The sequence below is a fragment of the Moschus berezovskii genome, chromosome 6 (genome assembly GCF_049115385.1).
Source record: "Moschus berezovskii isolate FMDL1 chromosome 6, NW_MosBer_1.0, whole genome shotgun sequence".
Lineage (NCBI taxonomy): Eukaryota > Metazoa > Chordata > Mammalia > Artiodactyla > Moschidae > Moschus > Moschus berezovskii.
Window position 1 is genome coordinate 32841822 of NC_142465.1, and position 20419 is coordinate 32862240.

At 40.0% G+C, this 20419-nt stretch overlaps 1 protein-coding gene across 5 annotated transcripts in view; it reads left to right on the top strand.

Moving 5' to 3' along the window:
• Positions 1 to 450: 450 nt before the first annotated feature.
• Positions 451 to 20419, top strand: part of TFCP2 (transcription factor CP2) — a 53834-nt gene continuing 33865 nt past the window's right edge. For 2 of the 5 annotated variants that reach the window (XM_055394748.2, XM_055394749.2), the window contains exon 1: positions 453 to 1266. In XM_055394748.2, coding sequence (XP_055250723.1) covers positions 1145 to 1266 — 122 coding nt within the window. In that variant the 5' untranslated portion in view covers positions 453 to 1144. Of the gene's footprint in view, positions 1267 to 20419 lie in introns of all 5 variants that reach the window. The other 3 variants (XM_055394750.2, XM_055394747.2, XM_055394746.2) reach the window with 3 other exon arrangements.

Sequence of the window (20419 nt, forward strand, 5' to 3'; positions counted from 1 at the left end):
GTTGAAAAGCATTAAAGGAGAATTCGGAAGATAAAAAGACTATCCGGGTGAGTGGAACTTAAGTAGGTTCTTGACCCCAGGAGAGGTGAGTTTAAGAAGAGCGTATTTAGAAGCATACAAGCACTTGTCAGCAGCGTTTGGGTAACAACCTAGAGTCAGCCGGGGATGGGTGTAGGTTCAGTAAGACTAGAATTAGAGCTCCATCCAGGTCTTAGGGTTCTGACTAGCCACTTAGCGGACGCCAGAAGCCTGGGAACTACTAGGAAAGACGTTTAAACCCGGCCACCTGACGCACCCCAGTCCTCTCCCAGATCGCCCAGTCCATCGCAGGAGGCGGAGAGTCGTGGCGTCGCTAGCCTATCATCATTGCCAAGGTCAGCGGAGTCGACTCTTAATTGGCTAATGTTAGGGTGACGTCACACTCGCCGCTCCGGCGAAGGAAGAGGACGCCATGATTGGTTGGCGCTGGGACGGCGGGCGGTGGAGGAGCCTGGCTAGTCTGGGTTTCAAACCGGTGCTGGGCTGTCTGCATCCATGTTTTGAGGCCGTGGGGGGCTGCGGAGGGCGGGGAGTCGGCTCAGTGGAAACCTGGATCTGGTTCTAAGAGCCGTGGAATTGAGAAGAAGTGACCGGAAGTGATCTTGGGACTGACCGGAAGCGAGGCCTGGAGGGGAAAGGGAGAGTGGTTCCCTGGAGGGAGGGGATTTCCAGCGGAAAGGGGCGGGGGAAAGGTGCGAAAGCGGCGTGGGAGTGCCGGCTAGGCAGCGGGTCGCTGCTGCTGGTCTGTTTGGAAAACAGGAGTGACGGCCGCGAGCTCGAGGGGGGATCCCAGAGGGAGTGCGAGGAGTCCAGGGTTGCCTCTGGACAGTCTGGAAGAGTTAAGCCAAAGGGCCCTCGCGCTCTAGACACCTGGGTGCGGGGGAGGGATTTTGGAAGTCGGGGCAGCAGAGTGCGAGGCGCCGAGGGTACGGGAGATTAGTTGTGTGGGCAGTGTGGGTGGGGCTTGGGGGTGGCTTGGTGGGTGCTGCGTGTGAGATCTTGGTTTGGAGTTTTCTACAGTCTTGCAGTCTTGCCCCGGTTGGGTAGGATCACGCTACTCGCCTTTGTACAAGAAACTGTCTCCTGGGGCAAGGAAGGAGCCAGAATGGCCTGGGCTCTGAAGCTGCCTCTGGCCGATGAGGTGATTGAATCCGGGCTGGTGCAGGACTTTGATGCTAGTCTGTCCGGGATCGGCCAGGAACTGGGTGCTGGTGCCTATAGCATGAGGTGAGTGAGATTCTCCCAGACCCTGCACCTTCTGAGTAACAAAGGCAGGACAGAGAATAACAGGGGAGGAGAAGAGGTGTGTTGAGTTAGAGAAGCTCCCCGCTATTAGAGAAAAGGAACTTGTTTGTGTTTTGAGGGGCGAGTATTGTGGTAGAAATGGAAAAAGAGATTATGGACAGTGTCAAGAAGAATGGCTCTTGATTAGCAACCAAGTGAATGTTGAGAGGCTGTTGTGCCAGTGTGGGTGATTTGGAGACTGTTGGGGTGTGTGTGTATACGTACGTGTGGATAGGTTGCACTGGACTTGTGTCAGAGGCCACATTGAACATGTGAGATGTTTAGGGAGTTGGGACTTAATGATAAATATTGGTTGACTGCTTTGGGGGAAGAAATGTGAGATCCTAAGTCCACACATCTATATCTTAACCAGCTTTCAGGCTTTACTTAATTCTGGGGTTTCTGACTTTTGAAACATAAGCTGTGAAATGAAAAGGTGTCAACAAGAACTTTTAGATGCTTCTAGACCTTCATGTATCAAGCCAAATGTTGATAATAAATAAAAATCTCCTGTGAAAGCAACATAACCTGCCATGTAATTTATTTGCATGCGTTAGCAACTTCATTCCCCCAATATAGTTTGTTTCATTTAAAAGATGTGCAAGAGCAATGTCTGGAAATGTTGAAACATCTGCTTCTTAATGTTTGATGGAATATAATTGAGTTTCCAAATAGATAATAAGCTTAATCTAAATAAGTGAGTCAGAGAGACTTTAGAATTTAGCACTTTTAATTAGGTTTATGAGTTTATAATGGGAGGATGCCTTTTATGGTGAAAGTGGGCAAATTTTGTATTCTGTTAGTGAATGTCTTTGAGAGTTATAAAAGTGAACTTCTTTTCTTTAACCCTGCTAAGCTAAAGTGAACTTTCCTCACTGAAGTAAAATTATGAGTTAGAACTTAATACTTCATTTTCCAGAATCTTTGCTTACAGTTAGAATAGTAAAGGCCATCCTTGAATACATATTTTAGTAATTTTCAGGGAAATTTGAGTTTTATCACGCAGTGCTCTTAGCCTTGAGAAATTTAACTTCAATTTTGTCTGTTCTTGTTTAAATATGTCTTACCATAAAAATAGAGATTAACCTGGTCTGAAAGTAAATGCCCTGACCCTGAGCTTGTGCGTCAGTACTGACATAATATTTGACAATTTATGGTGGTGTTTGTATAAAGATTACTACCACAAAAAGTTAAGTTTTGTCTAGGTTATCACAGTTAAGGATGGAGATAATTGAATATGGCTGTACTTGGTATAAAAATAGTTTAACATCATTAGCAAACATTTGGGATCAACTGTGTGCTCTCTCTACCACGTGACCTTACCTGACATTTATGAATGCTTTCCTGTCCATACCCTGAGTGATCCTCACGTGTATATTTACATATTTGGAATTTTTTTCAACATTAAATCCACAATAGTTTTCAAATATCACTTTATTTTTTCTCAATAGCACAATGTGTAAAAAATGTTTTTCAAATATTTTTTCCTTTTTCCTCTTTCACCTTCCTCTTTTTCAGGCACTTTGCTATTGTCATGATTCTCTTGTCTCTTGCACACATTTAATCATTTGCATTAATTTGTGTTAAATAGGTATTAGTTCTCAAACGGTAGTATTTATAAGAGTCATCTGTAAACTTATAAAAAATAGTTTCCAGAATCCCATCTTTGGTGATTGACTGGGGCACAGACTAAAAATCTGATTTTTTAAAAGCCAGTTCTTCAGTGATTTTGACGCACAAAGTCCATGGACCACTGTTTGAGAAACACTTGATTGGAGGAGGTTTTATTCTCAAGACAATGATTCTTTGCTCTCCCTTTTTCTTCCTTTAACTAAACCTGTGATTACTTTTCCTAAATCTTTGTTAGGGAATGTTCTCTCTGAAAACAATTTTTAAAAGAATTTTTATGTGTTTATTTATTTTGGCTGCTCTGGGCCTTTGTTGCTATGTGAGGGCTTTTTGTATTATAGTTGGGGTGAGCGGGGCCTGCTCTCTAGTAGCAGTGTGCTGGCATCTGTTTACGGTGGCTTCTCTAGACGCAGAACTTGGGCCCTAGGGCATTGCAGGCCTCAGTAGTTTAGAGGGCAGGCGCAAGGAGTTGTGGCCCACGGTCCCTGCTACCCGAGGCATGTGGCTTTCTCCTGGACCAGGAATCGAATCTGTGTCCCCTGCACTGCCAGGTGGACTGCCAACCACTGGACCACCAGGGAAGTCCCAACAGAAGTTTGTTTTAGAAAATATTTTCCTAACATAGTTTTTTTACCCTGATTTGCTTATTTCTATTGCATCTTAAAATGGTTTCATTTATACATCTGTTGGTTTATATTTTATAAATGATTTACCTGAGTTGGATGTTTTAATTCTTCATCTGCCATTGCATTCATTAACTGTATTATTTTCATAATTGGTCCTTTAATAGTCTCCATATTTTTTCCTTATGTCTTAATACATGGCACACACTTTATAATTAAAATAAAGGAAATTCCCTGAAAACATGCTGAATAAAAGAAGCCAGTCACAAAAGACTACATATGCTTCTATTTTTGGGGAATGTCCAGAATTGGCAAATCTATAGGGACAGAAAGTAGATTAGTGGTTGACTAGATAGTGAAGGACAGGGAAGCCTGGTATCCAGGGGGTCGAACTGAATAATATATCTTTGTATACTTGTCCATTCAACTACTGAAGGGCATCTTGGTTGCTTCCAAGCTTAGGCATTATAAATAAAGCTGTTATAAACATCTGTGTGCAGATTTTTGTGTGCAGATGGTTTTCATCTTTGAGCAGATACCAAGGAATGCCATTACTGGATCATATGGTATGAGTATGTTTAGTTTCGTAAAAAACTGCCAAATCATCCTCCAAAGTGGCTGTACCATTTTGATTCCTACCAGCAATGAGAGAGTTCTGGTGTTACTCCACACCTTGTCAGAATTTGGTGGTGTCATTGTTCTGGATTTTGGCCATCCTAAAAGGTGTGTGGTGTATACTTTTTCAAGATCTGCCAAGCTGTTTTACACAACAGCTAAACCATTTTGCATTCTCACCAGCAATGTACAAGGGGTCATATTTTTCTGCATCCTCTTCAATACTTGTTTTCTGTGTTTTAAATGAACGTCATCCCAGTGAGTGTGAACTAGGATCTATTATTATTTGTTCTGCTTTCCCTTGATGACCATGATGTTGAACATCTTTTCATGAGCTTGTTGGCCATTCATGTGTCTTCTTTGGAAAAGGGTCTATTTGAGTCCTTTGTGAAAGTGAAAGTTGCTCAGTCATGGCCAACTCTTTGCAACCCCATGTGCTATACAGTTTATGGAATTCTCCAGGCCAGAATACTGGAGTGGGTAGCCTTTCCCTTCTGCAGGGGATCTTCTCAACTCAGGGATCGAACCCAGGTCTCCCGCATTGCAGGAGGATTCTTTACCAGCTGAGTCACAAGGGAAGCCCATTTGAGTCCTTTGCCCAGTTTTAAATTGGGTTGTTTTCACATTGTTGAATTGAGTTCTTTGTGTATTCTGATTACTAGATCATTAGGCTTCCCAGGTGGCTCAGTGGTAAAGAATCCGCCTCCTATTGCAGGAGCTGTGGATTCAATCTCTGGGTGGGGAAGATGCCTGGGAGAAGAAAATGGCAACCCACTCCAGTATTCTTGTCTGGAAAATCCCGTGGCCAGAAGAACCTGGCAGGCTACTCTTGATGGGGTCACAGAAGAGTCGGGCATGACTTAGGGACTAAACAGCAGCTACAACAAGATCATTATCAGATGTGTGGTTTGTAGATACTTTCTCCAAGTCTGCATGCTCTCTTTCACATTCTTGACAATGTTTTTGGATTCACAAAAGTGTTTAATTTTAAAAAAATATTTATTTTTATTTATTATTTTATTTGACTGTACTGGGTCTTACTTGCAGTAGGAAGGGGGATCTAGTTCCCTGACTAGGGATTGAACCCGGAACCCTGCATTGGGAATCCAGATTCTTAGTCATTGGACCACCAGGGACGTCCCCAGCAGTGTTTAATTTTTATGAAGTCCAATTTATTCATTTTGTTGCTTTATGCTTTTGATGTCAGCTCTTAAGAATCTGTTGCTAAATTCAAGTTATGGCCATTTACCCTGTGGTTTCTTCTAAGAGTTTATAGTTTACGCTCTTATGTTTAGGTCGTTGATCTATTTTGAGTTAATCTTTTAATTGAAAGTGAGATGGGATCCAGCTTCATTTGTTTGTATTTGGATAGCCAGTTGTCCCAGCTATTTGTTCATTTCCATTGAATGTGCTTTGTAGTCCCATTGAAAATCAAGTGGCCATACTTGTAAGGATTTATTTGTGGACTTGATTCTGTTCCATTGGTTGATATATCTTTTTGCCAGTACCACACTATTTTGATTACTGTAGCTTTGTAAAAAAACTCTGAAATTGGGAAGTGTGATTCCTCTTATTTTGTTTTTCTTTTCCATTATTGTTTTCTGCTATTCAGGGCCCCTTGTAGTTCCATACAAATTTGAAGGTAAGCCTTTCTGTTTCTGCAAAACAGGCCATTGGAATTTTCATAGGGATTTCATTAAATCTGTAGATAGCTTTGGGAGTATTTCCATCTTAATAATACCAAGTTTATCAGTTCATGAACATGGGGTGTCTTTCCATTTATTTAGGTCATCTTTAATTTCTTTAAGCAGTGTTCTGTAGTTTTCAATGTACAAGTCTTTCACATCGTTGGTTAAATTTTTTCCTACATATTTTATTCTTTTAGAGGTTATTATGTACTTAGTTGCTAAGCTGTGTCTGACTCTCTGTGGCCCTATGGACTGTAGCCCACCAGACTCCTCTGTCCATGGAATTTTCCAGGCAAGAATACTGGAGCATTTCCTACTCCAGGGAATCTCCCTGACTCAGGGAATCAAACTCCCATCCCTTGCATCTCCTACATGGCAGGCAGATTCTTTACCACTAGCGCCACCTGGGAAGCCCTGGAGATTATTGGGACTGCTATTTTTTCACTTAGCATAGTGACTTCAAGGTTTTTTTCAATGTTTCATGAAAGGATGTTGAATTTTGTCCTGTGCCTTTTCTATCAAAGTGATCATATGGGGTATTACATTGTGATTTCCTTATCTGAACTATCCTTACACTTCTGAGATAAATCTCACTTAGTCATAGTTTAGAATCATTTTAATGTACTATTTTGGATTCAGTTTGGTAGTATTTTGTTGGGGATTTTTGTGTCTTAAATCATAGGGATATTGGTCTGTACTGTCCTTGTATCCTTTTCTGGCTTGGTATCATAGAATGTTAGGAAGTGTTCCTCCCCGTTTTGGGGAAGAGTTTGCGTTAGAATGGTGTTAGGGACTTTCCTGTTGGTACAGTGGATAAAATCGCCTGCCAATGCAGGGGAAATGGGTTCGATCCCTGGTCTGCGAAGGATTCACAAGCCATAGAGCGACTAAGCCCATTCGCTGCATCTGCTGAGCCCATGCTCTGAGCTCACAAACTGCAACTATCAGTATTGAAGCCTGCACTCCTAGAGTCTGTGCTCCACAAGAGAAGCCACTGCAGTGAGAAGCCTATTCATCTCTAGAAAGAGTAGCCCCTACTCACTGCAACTGTGTCTTTGTATGCTTTGTAACTTAAAACAGTGGAAGTGCAGTTGATTTATAATATTGTGTTTGTTTCTGGTGAGCATCAAAATGATTCAGTTATATATATATTTTTCAGATTATTTTCTATTATAGGTTATTTATAATGTATTGAATATAGTTCCCTGTGTAATACAGTAAATCTTTTTTGCTTATCTATTTTATGTATAGTTTGTATCTGTTAATTGCATACTCCTGATTTATCCCTCCTTCCTCTCCTTCCCCTCTGCTACCTAAAGTTTGTTTTCTTAGTGAGTATATTTTGTATATAGATTTATTTGTATTATTTTTTAGATTCCACATATAAGTGATATCATATAATATTTGTCTTTGACTTATTTCACTTAGTATATTCTACAGGTTCATCCATGTTGCTGCAAATGGCAGTGTTTCATTCTTTTTTATGGCTGGGTAATATTCCATTATAATATATATATAATATTCCATTATTTTATGTGTATTTTGATATATATATATGTGTGTGTGATATATATATCACATCCTTTCAAACCAATCAATCATCTGTTGATTGGTACTTGAATTCTTACTATGTTTTGGCTTTTGTAAACAGTGCTGCTATGAAAATTGAGGTACATGTGCTTTTTTGAATTAAAGTTTTTTTATTTTCTGGATATATGTCCAGGAGTGGGATTGCTGTATTTTATGATAGTTCTATTTGTAGTTTTTTGAGAAACCTTCATTCTCTTCCATAGTGGCTGCACCAATTTACATTCCCACCAACAGTGTAGGACGGTTCCTTTTTCTCCATACCCTCTCCAGCATTTATTGTTTATAGACTTTTTGATGACAGCCATTCTGACTGGTGTGTGGGGATGCCTCGTTGTGGTTTTGATTTTCATATTTCTCATAACTAGCAATGTTGAGCATTTTTTCATGTGTCTGTATGCTTTGTAATTTTTTGTTGAGAACTGGACATTTTGAGTGTTATAATGTGGTAACTCTGGAAATCAGATTCTGCTCCCTCCCTGGAGATTACTGTTGTTACTGAATGAAAGCTGCAATTGTCTGTTTAGTGACTTTTCTAAACTTTTTTTGTAGAGAGTATATTCATTGCTGTATATAGTCACTGAAGTCTCTTCTGTTATGTCATTATGTCCACCCTGTCAGTGACTTGACAAAGATTTCCTTAAATGCCTGGATCCATTAAGAAGAGAAAAAGTGGGGGGAAAAGAGTGTTCTCTTTCTTTAAATCTCTTTGTCTCATTTTGCTCGGGAAGCTACTTCAGCCGTGGGGGCTGAGACAGTGGTGAGCCTCTTTGCCAGCTCCTCAGCAATCAAAAACAGTGATCAAGATACAAAACTGTGGGAGTTTCCTCGTGGCCTAGTAGTTAGGATTCTGAGGTTTCTCTGCCATGGCCCAGGTTTAGTCCCTGACTGGTGAAATAAGATCTTGCAAGTGTAGCAAAAAGGAAAAAAAAGACACATAACCTTGATATTTGGAGACAAGATCTGTATTGCACATCCTAGCACCAGCAAGCTACAGTAGCATCTTGGGCTATTTATTGTTCCCACTGCTTCCTGCCATGGGACTGGGAGCTGAAAAATGATAGGTGCTATGCCAAATGCTGAAATTAACTAAAACTTACCAGCCTCTTTCTTCATCAAGCACTTCCTTGGATGCTGAAAGTGTTGACTAGATTCCAGAGTTTCAAAATAATTGCTTCAGGCATTTCTTGCCAGCTCAGTTCTTTTGGTGAAAGACCAATTCCTAGAGCTTCCTACTCTGCTATCTTCCATGACCCCTGTCCTTAATCTACAATAGCCTTTTAATTGGTTCAACTCTGTTTCTAACTCTCCATTCACCACCATCCCCCCACCTAATCTGTTCTCTACACTGAAACCTCTGTAAGTGTGTGGGTATTTGTTCATTTAAATAAAAAATAATTTCAGCCTTGTGAAAGATTTGCAAAAATAGTTCAAGAATTTGTGCATACCCTTCACCCAGATTTCTTAAATGTTAACATTTACTAAATTTGCTTTATCTTTCCCCATCGCTCTTCACACACCTACAGTTATTTTTTTCTGAACTGTTTAAGTTGCAGATATGATGCCCCTTAACACCTGAATACTTCAGTGTGTCATCTTTTGAAACAAGAAATTCTCTTACATAACCACAGAACAATGATCAAAATCAGGAGCCTGACTTTGACACAATGCTGTTATCTACCTATGAAACTTTTTCACATTTTTGCCAGTTGTCTCAGTAATGTCCTTTATAACAGAGAAATATCCAAGATTATGTGTTGATTCAGTTGACTTGTCTTTCTTGTCTCATTTAATCTAGAATGGCTCCAGCGTCTCTCATTGTATTTTTATGGCACTGACAATTTGATGAGTACAAGCCAGTTATTTTGTAGAATATTCCTCAATTTAGGCTTGTTTCCTTATGATTAAATTCCGTTTATACACTTTGTTGTTTAGTTGTTGAGTCATGTCTGACTCTTTTGTAACCCCATGGACTGTAGCCCCCCAGGCTACTCTGTCCATGGGATTTTGCAGGCAAGAATACTGGAGTGAGTTGCCATTTCCTCCTCCAGGGCATCTTCCCAATCCAGGGTTCGAACCTAAGTCTCCTGCATTTGCAAGCCGATTCTTTACCACTGAGCCACCAGGGAAGCCCTCAGTTTATGCACTTTGGGTAGTAATACCTAAGAAGAGTTGACTCGTTGGAAAAGACGTTGGAAAAGACCCTGATGCTGGGAGGGATTGGGGGCAGGAGGAGAAGGGGACGACAGAGAATGAGATGGCTGGATGGCATCACCGACTCGATGGACATGAGTTTGGGTGAACTCCGGGAGTTGGTGATGGACAGGGAGGCCTGGCATGCTGCGATTAATGGGGTCGCAAAGAGACACGACTGAGCGACTGAACTGAACTGAACTGAACCTAAGAAGTGATGCTGAGTTCTCTGTGTATCATGTTACATTGTTGTTTTTTAGTTGCTAAGTTGTGTTTGACTCTTTTATGACCCCATGGACTATAGCCCACCAGGCTTCTCTGTCCATGGAATTTCCGAGGCAAGAATGCTAGAGTGGGTTGTCATTTCCTTCTGCAGGGGATCTTCCCAGGGATCAAATCCGTGTGTCCTGCATTGGCAGGCAGATTCTTTATCACTGAGCCCCACCTGGGAAGCCCCATCATATTACATAGCACGTGCTTGATTGATTCTATTACTGGCAGTGTCAACTTTGGCCATCTCGTGAAGGTGACGTATACCGTTTTTCTTTTTTGGAAATTTATTGTCTTTTGTAATTGATAAATATCTTTTGGGGAGATACATTGAGACTATGTTAATATCCTGTTACTTTTCAAACTTTTATATATCAGTTTTAGTTTTTATTCTTGCCTTTATCAGCTATCGTTATGATGGTTGCTAATAGATGATTTTCTAACTGTGCCTTTCCTTCTAAATTTGTTCGTTGACTTTGCACTGTATGAAAGAGCTTTTCCACATACACGTACCCCTGTGTTCATAGAATCACTATTTACAATAGCCAAGACGTGGACACAACTTAAATGTCTGACAGGTGAGTGGATAAAGAAGGTGTGGTATGTATGTGCACAATGGAATATTACTCAGCCATTAAAAATGAAATCATGTTATTTGTGGCAGCATGGATGGACTTAGAGATTATCATACTAAGCAGCGTAAGTCAGAAAGAGATGAATACCACATGATACCATTTATATGTAAAATCCAAAATATGACACAGATGAACATATCTACAAAACAGAGGCAGACTCACAGAGAGCAAACTTGTGGTTGCCAAGGGGAAAGAGGCAGGGGGAGGGGGATGTTAGGAGTTTGGGATTAGCACATGCAAACTATTATATATGATGGATAAGCAACAAGGTCCCATAGTATATATAGCACAGGGAACTGTAGTCAATATCCTGTGATAAACCATAATAGAAAAGAATATGAAATATATATATATATCTGTATCACTTTTTTAAAAAAATGAACTTTTACTTGTTTTTATCAATGTAGCCTCATTATTTAATTGTAATCGTTTTTTAATACTATCATGATATATTTTGATCAGTTCCAGATTTGGCTGGAGGAACCCCTTCAGGTTGGCTCCACATAGCATCCTTTTAAAATGAAAGTCTTGTAACAAGCCTTTTGTCCTAACATAACTATTCTTAGCACCCTCATTCACTCACCCAAATGTCCCTGTTTGAATGATAAATTATATGATTGTCTTACTTGAAATGTAGATCAGATTGTGCTAGTGATTTTGCATCTCACTTTGAAAAAAACTCTCCAGTGATTTTGCATCTCACTTTGAATAGAAGGTTCGGCTCTGGCGTTGTTCCACATGTGGTGCCTCTATATTTTGTCCATATCGACTCTTCCCCTTGCTGCTGACCCCAGCCACAGCTAGCCTTCTTACAGTCCCTCAAATGCTGTGCACATTCCCACCTCAGGGCCTTTTGTATCTGCTGTAACTCCTCCTGAGATAAGACTTATACATTCCTCACTTCCTTTAGGTTTCTACCTAAATGGCACTTTATCAGAGAGGCCATCACTCACTACCTTCAAAGAACATAGCAGGCACCTCCTTCCTCTCACCAGCACTCTGCTTTTACTAGTCGTTTTTGTCTTTCCCCCAATATCTGGTGAGTTATTCATTTGCTTCCCTCTTTCCCCAACTAGAATAAATGCTCCTTGAAGGCAGAGACTTTGTTCTGATTTCTGCTGTATCCCTAGTACCTTAGAAGAGTATCTAAAAAATAGCTGCTGATCCACTTGAGTGAATATACTGAACTCACTCTCACTCTTTTGTTTCAAAGGCAAGTTCAGTTCAGTTCAGTTGCTCAGTCGTGTCCAACTTTTTGCGACTCCATGAATCACAGCACGCCAGGCCTCCCTGTCCATCACCAACTCCCGGAGTTTACTCAAACTCATGTCCATTGAGTTGGTGATGCCATCCAAACATCTCATCCTCTGTCGTCCCCTTCTCCTCCTGCCCCCAATCCCTCCCAGCATCTGAGTCTTTTCCAATGAGTCAGCTCTTCGCATGAGGTGGCCAAAGTATTGGAGTTTCAGCTTAAACATGAGTCCTTCCAATGAACACCTAGGACTGATCTTCTTTAGGATGGACTGGTTGGATCTCCTTGCAGTCCAAGGGACTCTCAAGAGTCTTCTCCAACACCACATTTCAAAAGCATCAATTCTTCTCCACTCAGCTTTCTTTATAGTCCAACTCTCACATCCACACATGACTACTGGAAAAACCATAGCCTTGACTAGACCGATCTTTGTTGGCAAAGTAATGTCTCTGCTTTTTAATATGCTGTCTAGGTTGGTCATAACTTCCCTTCCAAGGAGCAAGCGTCTTCAAATTTCATGGCTGCAGTCACCATCTGCAGTGATTTTGGAGCCCCAAAATAAAGTCTGTCACTCTTTCCACTGTTTCCCCATCTATTTCCCATGAAGTGATGGGACCAGATGCCATGATCTTAGTTTTCTGAATGTTGAGCTTTAAGCCAACTTTTTCACTCTCCTCTTTCACTTTCATCAAGAGATTCTTTAGTTCTTCACTTTCTGCCATAAGGGTGGTGTCATCTGCATATCTGAGGTTATTGATATTATCTGAGGCCGCTGTTTCTCTCCATTGACACTAATTTTTGTTCTTTTTTGTTGTGCTGCTTTTCCAGTACTGTTTACTTTCACTTTTTTCCCCTTCAGCTTTCTTCTAAATCTTCATCTCTTTGTCTTAAGAGTTGATCTCGCTCCTTTCCTTTCCCCTTCATTCTGAGTCTCTTAAGATGGACAGTGTGTTTAGATGAAATCCCTCTATTTGTCACAAAATATATCCACTACTTTTTAAAAAATGACCTCACTGTAAAAATACAAAGAAATGACTAAGCATGTTTATCTTCAAGTTCAGAATACTCTTGCCTCTGGTAGTTGACTGAGGGATATAACTGAGGAATAAACAGAAGGCTTTAACTATAAATACTCTATTTCTGAAGCTAAGTGGTGTATACACAGGTATTTGTTGTACTTTTTTTTTTTTTAACCTTTTTATATGTCTGAAGTACTGCATAATTGGGGCAAAAAAGTCTCTACTGCGTAATCTGTTGCTGGCTAACTTCCCACATCTTTTAAAATTGTCCTATCCCATTTATTGGTTTTGTTCCTAAAGGTCTGCAGATGTTTCTTTGCTTTCTTAGTTTTCTTGCCCTCTTATAATTCTAATGGAAGTTGACCTGCAACCCAATAATGTTGCCATTCCGTACTTATCCCACTTGTTCCATTCCTTTTCTTCTTTCCATCTCCTCTCATCTCATGTCTTTATCTACCTTGTTGGCAGTAGTTTCCAATTGTAGTCAGAGGTTGACTCCTACTATGCATCATCAGGCTATAATCTGGAAGAAAAATTAATTTTGGACTGTTTTTTTTAAAGTCTTTATTGAATTCTTTACAATATTGTTTCTGTTTTATATTTTGTTTTTTTGACGTTGAGGTATGTGGGATCTTAGTGCCCTGAGAAGAGATGAACCTGCACCCTTTGTAGTGGAAGGCAAAGTCTTAACCACTGACCACCAGGGAAGTCCCCTTTTGGGACTTTTTAAAAGTTACTTTTAACTTTTAAAAATAATTTTATTTGTTTAATTTTAATTTTGGCGGCTCTGGGTTGCTGCGCGCAGGCTTTCTCTAGTTGCAGCAAGCGGTGGCTTCTCTGCATTGCGGGGCGGCAAATTCTCATTGTGGTGGCTCTTTTTGCTGTGGAGCACAGACTCTAGGTGAATGGGCTTCAGTAGTTGCAGCACGTGGGCACAGTTACCCCGCAGCATGTGTAGTCTTCCCAGACCAGGGATCAAACCCGTGTTCCCTACGTTGGCAGGTGGATTCTTAACCACTGGACCACCAGGGAAATCCTCATTTGGGACTTTGGATACACAAATTGGTGTTCTGATTTTCCTTTCATCACTAGTCTTTAATTTATAGTAATTTAAAATATATTTTGATCATCATCTTTTGTCTTTATTTGTATGGCTGGTATCTTCTTCCAATTTATGGCTTGTAATTTCATTTTATGTGTCACTGGTTCCAAAGTTCTAAACTTGGTGTATTATAGTTTATCAATCCTTTCCTTTATGGTATATGATTTTAATGTCTAAGAAATTCTTCCCTACTCTAAGGTCATGGAGCTATTCTTTTTTTTTTTTTTCTGGCTGTGCTGGGTCTTCGTTGCTACATGAACTTTTCTCTAGTTTTGGAGAGCAGTGGCTACTCTCTAGTAGCAGTGCATGGGCTTCTCATTACCAAGGCTTCTTTTATTGTGGAGCCAGTCTCTTGGGCATGCGGGCTTTAGTAGTTGCAGTTCCATGGCTCGAAAGCACAGGCTCAGTAGTTGTGGCACATGAGCTTAATTGTCTCAAGGCATGTGGGATCTTCCTGGACCAGGAATCAAACCCATGTCTCCTAAATTGGCAGGCGGATTCTCTACCACTGAGCCATAGTGTTATTCTTTTTTATTGTCTTCTAAACATTTTACGTTTTTGCTTTTTACACTTAAATCTTTAATCCATTTAGATAATTTTTTTTTTTTAGCCACACCACGTGGCTTGCCACGGATTGAACGCAGGCCATAATAGTGAAAATGCCAACTCCTAACCACTGCACCACCAGGGAACTCCCATAATTGTTTTCTTAAAAATTGAATTTTGTATTGGGTGTTGATCCAATTTCATTTTTTCCCATGTAGATATACAATTTTTCCAACATTGTTTATTAAAAAGTTCATCCTTTCTTCACTGATCAGTGATACCAGCTCTGTCATAAAGTAGATTTTTGTATATTGGAGTCAGTTAATGGGTTCTGTATTCTGTTAGGTTAATTTGTCCATCTCAATCAACACCATGCTATCTTAATTACTAAAGCTTTGAAATAATATTTTATATCTGACAGGGTAAATCTCTTATGTTTTTCTTCTTAAGGAGTATCTTGGCTATTCTTGGTTTTGCTAATTGGTACAAATTTTAGAATCAGTTTGTCAAGTTGAATCTGTTGGGATGTTGACTGGGATTGAATCTGTAGATCAGTTTGGGAAAAATTGACATCTTTAAAATATTCAGTCTTTCAGTCCTTGAACATGCTATAACTCTCTGTTTAGGTCTTACTTGAAGATTTCATAAATTTGAAATGTTTCTACTTTCATTACTGGTTTAGAACTTTCATTATTATTTACCCAGGCTGTTGCCTTAGCTTTGAACTGATCTCCCTATCTATCTTTTTTTTTTTTTGGCCATGCTGTGTGGCATGCAGGATCTTAGTTACCCAACCAGGGATCAAACCTAAGCCACTTGTAGTAGAAGCTTGGAGTCTTAACCACTGGACCTCCAGGGAAGTCCTCCTGATCTCCTTATCTCTAGTCTCTTTTTACCAAGAGACAAGCTACCACAGTGAGATTTGGAAGTGGATTTAGGAGTTTGAATTCTGGGTCTCTCAGGATTGGATAAGTTACTTAACCTCTGTTGCTATGATTTAAAGTAGAAATAATAATAATAATAGCACCTACCTCATGAGGTTCTTATGAACATTAAAAGAATTAATACATGTAAAATAATTAAGACAATGTTAGTCAAGCAGTAAATACTCAATAAATGCTGTTATTATTGCTTTGATTTAAATTCTAATATCTAACTTCAGAGCCTATCTTCTTAATTCTTGTACTCTACTGAAGAGAAGATGAATGTAAGACACGTTTTACAGAGATGAGAAAATGGACACTGAATATATATATTATATAGATAATTTTAGTTGTGAAAGGTACAGAGAAGTGTAATAGTAGCTAAAGGGAGATGTGGGAAAGTTTTTTTTTATGAATGAGAAAGTTTTTTTTTATAGTCAAACATGAATATATGCTCCAATAAAAGGAGATTGATGGTACATGCATGGGGACAGTCAAGGGAATAAAGTTCTTGGGAATTAAGAACACATGGATTCTAACTCCATGGGTAAGGATTAGCCTTTCCCAGCAGAAAGAATTTTGCCTTTATTGTATCAGGAGCTAAAGAGAAGATGGTTTCCAAAGTAAGTAGGTTTGTAGGTTTGGTTGTTAAAGATGCTAAGAAATATTGCATGAGAGATTTAATTAGTAAAACTGTATATGGAGAGGCAATTGTAAGTAACATGGAAATACTCAGAAACCCTTTACAAGAGTGATAGATAGCCAAATGCTTGATAGATTTTTTTTTTTAATTTGTATGTATTTATTGGCTGTGCTGGGTCTTTGTTGCTATGCGGGCTTTTCTCTAGTTGCCAAGAGTGGGCACTACTCTCTAGTTGGCAATGCACGGGCTTCTCATTATCGTGGCTTCTTCTCTTGTTGCCGAGTACAGGCTCTAGGACACATGGGCTTCAGTAGTTGCAGCTCGAGGGCCCAGTAGTTGCAGTTCCAGAGCTCTGGAGCACAGACTCAATAGTTGTGGTTTAGTTTACTCTGCAGCATGAGGGATCTTCCTGGACCTGGGATCAAACCTGTGTCTTCTGCATTGGCAGGTGGATTCTTACTGCTGAGCCACCAGGGAAGCCTGTCAGTAGAGATTTGATAATAAGTGATAGAAGCATTTTCTGGACTATTCATCCACAAATATAATCCAGTCATGTTTGCTGAGTAGCCTAAATTATGAAGACCTGGATTTTCTAATGGGATTATTACTATTCCTATTATTACTGTTGTGGTACTCATTTAACCAGTATTTATTGAGTACCTACTATGGCCATGCCTTGTTAATACTAGGGTGACAAAACAAATGAGGTCTTTGCACTCTTGGAGCTTGCATTCTTATGGGAGGAGTAGTAAACAGGTAGGTATATAGTGGGTAAGTACAAGGAAGTGCCTTGATGAAAATGCATAGAATCTATTTAGGTGGAGTGACCAGGAATGTTTCTCTGTAGATGTGACAGTATAGCAGAGACCTGAATCGTGCAGAACAATCTGGAAGTTTAGTTTGTGGACAGAGGAGTCAACTGTTGCAAAAGCTCTTGAGTCCTTTCAGTGAAATCAGTTCATTGATACTATCATTCTATTAGTATGACTTGCACAGATAGCTATGTGTAGAGTGCTGGTGTGCATCACCTTAAGAAATATCTTTGGAACACTGAATAGGAACTCTTGATTTTCCTCAGGAATGTTTTAAACAAATGCAACTCTATGCCAGACATTGAGTGATAGTAAAGAAGGATAAAACTTGGATAAAATTGTTTACTGTTTCTTTTCTGCCTGAAATGGTGCCAGGCCTAAAATGCTCACAAAATATTGAATGAATGGGTGAATAGACTTAGATTTACATTTGCTGTTTTCTAGCCATTTAACCTGGCAACCCACTCCAGTGTTCTTGCCTGGAGAATCCCAGGGACGGGGAGCCTGGTCTATGGGGTCGCACAGAGTCGGACACAACTGAAGCGACTTAGCGGCAGCCATTTAACCATGGGCAAATTTTTTTAACATTTCAAATTACTTGATCACTTTCTTCAACTGGCAAATAAGGAAAGGGACACAGTTGTTCCTTGTGTGGATTAAATGCTAATTGACATGTAAAAAATCAGTGGTGGTAGTGGAGTTAGAGAGAGCAAGGGAAACGAGCTATATTTTGTCAGCTGGAATTGTTAGAAGAGGGAAAAGAGAGATGAGAAGTATAATGAGAGATGAAACTGAACAAGTAAGCTGGATCCAGTTTGGAAGGGCCTTGAGTGCCCTGTTGAGCTAGTGTTTTATCAGCATTTCAGTGGGAAGCCTCTGAAGCATTGTAAACAGAGTAGTGACATTTTAGATTTACATTTTTAAGGGTTCCTCTTGACTGTAGATTGGGGGATAATGATAAAAAGCTAGGTGTCGTTCCTGAAAAGGATTGAGGCTTAGTGAACTGGGTGTCTTCTGTTCTGCATATCCTTCAGTTCAGTTGCTCAGTCGTGTCCAACTCTTTGCGACCCCGTGAATCAGCACGCCAGGCCTCCCTGTCCATCACCAACTCCCAGAGTTCACTCAAACTCATGTCCATCGAGTTGGTGATGCCATCCAGCCATCTCATTCTCTGTCGTCCCGGTCTCCTCCCACCCCCAATCCCTCCCAGCATCAGACTCTTTTCCAGTGAGTCAACTCGTCGCATGAGGTGGCCAAAGTATTGGAGTTTCAGCTTTAGCATCATTCCTTCCAATGAACACCCAGGATTGATCTCCTTTAGAATGGACTGGTTGGATCTCCTTGCAGTCCAAGGGACTCTCAAGAGTCTTCTCCAGCACCACCTTAGAACTGCAATTTAATTCTCTATCTACATGATATCTACATACTTACCTATCTGCTGTCTATCTATAAAAGGGAGCAAAAGCAGTTCTGCCTTGATTGTGTCATCAGGCCTAACTTGGGACATTTCCAGGGAATATGTGGCCCTTTTAGAAGAAAAGACCTTCATCAAAGGTGTGGTCTGAAGGAGACGGCAGAGAACTTTTCGTAAGCCCTGCCACTGTAAGCATAAAGGGGAGGGAGGTAGCTAAAGTCTTTTGGCCATTTCGTAGGATAAGTATTCTGATACTTTTAGGATTTCCCCAAAAGTTATTAGTGGTTAAAGCGTTAAACAGGAAAATGTCTGTCTTTCACTGCAGAGAGGAATCGGGGACTAGCTGGGCTTGGTAGTGGGAATGGAATGGGCAAGGAATAAGAACCCCAGAAGTGGTGAGTGATGCTTGCTAATGAAAAGGGAGGGAAGTCTAACTGCAAACAAACAAAATCAAAAGAACTGGGAGACATTTGGGACCTGAAAAGAAGCTTTGAAGTTTGGCAATATAAGGGGCTAAGTGTGGTTTCCCTTAGTCACAGGAAAACAAACAAAAATGTTTTCACAGATAGGTCATAATGTAATGCTAGATATCAGATCTTTGAGTACTGAAAGTGGAGCTCTATTTTTTATGTCAAAACTGCCAGATTCTCTGGAATATATAACCCATGGTTGTCATTCATCACCTAAATGGGAAGAGTCAGTGATTTCAGAAATTTAATAAAAGAGCCTGGTACTAATGATGCCACAGGTGATGTTTTCAATTAGCAGTGTTTTAATGAGATTTGTAGGCTGTAAGAGCTAATCCTGTAATGTAGGAAAAAAACTGAGCAGGGCTATATCTGGCAAATCTCCTGAGGTAGGGCTTTGCTGATTCTGATTTCTTTGATTAAACTTTTAATATCTTACAAGCTCCCTGGAAGTAAATTTGATTCTGATATTGGTCATATCTTTTCAGCTTCCAAAAATAAGTAAAGCTTCTAGACAGATTTGAAATGAGAAGTTTTCAGTGACTTTCTAAGTTGAAGATAACACATTGCTTATAGAAGGAAATAAGTGGTAATTGGCAAATTATTCAGCAAAGTGGAAATGAGGGAAATTCAAAGATTTGGAGGGAAAAAAGAAATTAGCTTCATTTGGGGGGAAACTTTGAGATGTACTTGATAAATGACAACAATTCAAACCTCTGATCTTTCCTAACTGTGCTGAAGAATGGTTTATTCCCAGAAGCAATTCTTAAAGCGCTTAAAGAACCTTAAGCCCAGTACTGAGATCTGGGAAAAAAGTTCTAGAAACACTATTTCTAAAGAAAGACTGTTGGATGATCAATATCTCTTTCACAGACAGCATCAGCATAAAACCCACTTGTGGTGGATTTATCTAGCTCACTGGTGTTTTGAGGTCACACCGAACAGTCCCTGTTCCAGGTTTGAAGTTCAGATTTGAAGTGTCAGAGGCGTAGAGTTAAGCTACTGAGGGCAGAGTTATATATAAAACACCTACTGTAAATGTAGTAGGCCCTTTTGAGTTACATAGTCTTTATTTTTAAATAATTCATTTATGCTTCCTCAAGTATTAGTCATACTTTAAGGGCAATGAACTGGAATGTAGAAAAACAGTAGGTGTTTGTAGAATAGTAAGATTTGTTGATGTGCAGAAAGAGAAATTTAGATGATGATGATGATGCTTTTTGCTCTGTAAGAGGATCTTGTCTATCCCGTGTTTATTACTATATCTTTTCCACCTAAAAGAGGGCCCAGAACATAGTAGGTGCTCAAAGACTAGTGAAAGTCACTCAGTCCTGTCCGTCTCTTTGTGACCCCATGGACTATACAGTCCATGGGATTCTCCTGGCCAGAATACTGGAGTGAGTATCCTTTCCCTTCTCCAGGGGATCTTCTCAACCAAGGGATCGAACCCAGGTCTCCCGCATTGCAGACAGATTCTTTACCAGCTGAGTCAAAGACTATTGGCTGAATAAATGAAGGGAAAAAAAAGTTTTAAAGAAATTTACTAATTCAGTGTCAAGGTGAGTGCTTTCTCTCCAGTAATAGTGATGGATTTGCACAAGTCTGAACAAACCCCCTTACCCTAGTGGTGATGTTTTAAGATGACTTGCTGAGGTCCTCTGTAAAGTCAAGTCTCGGT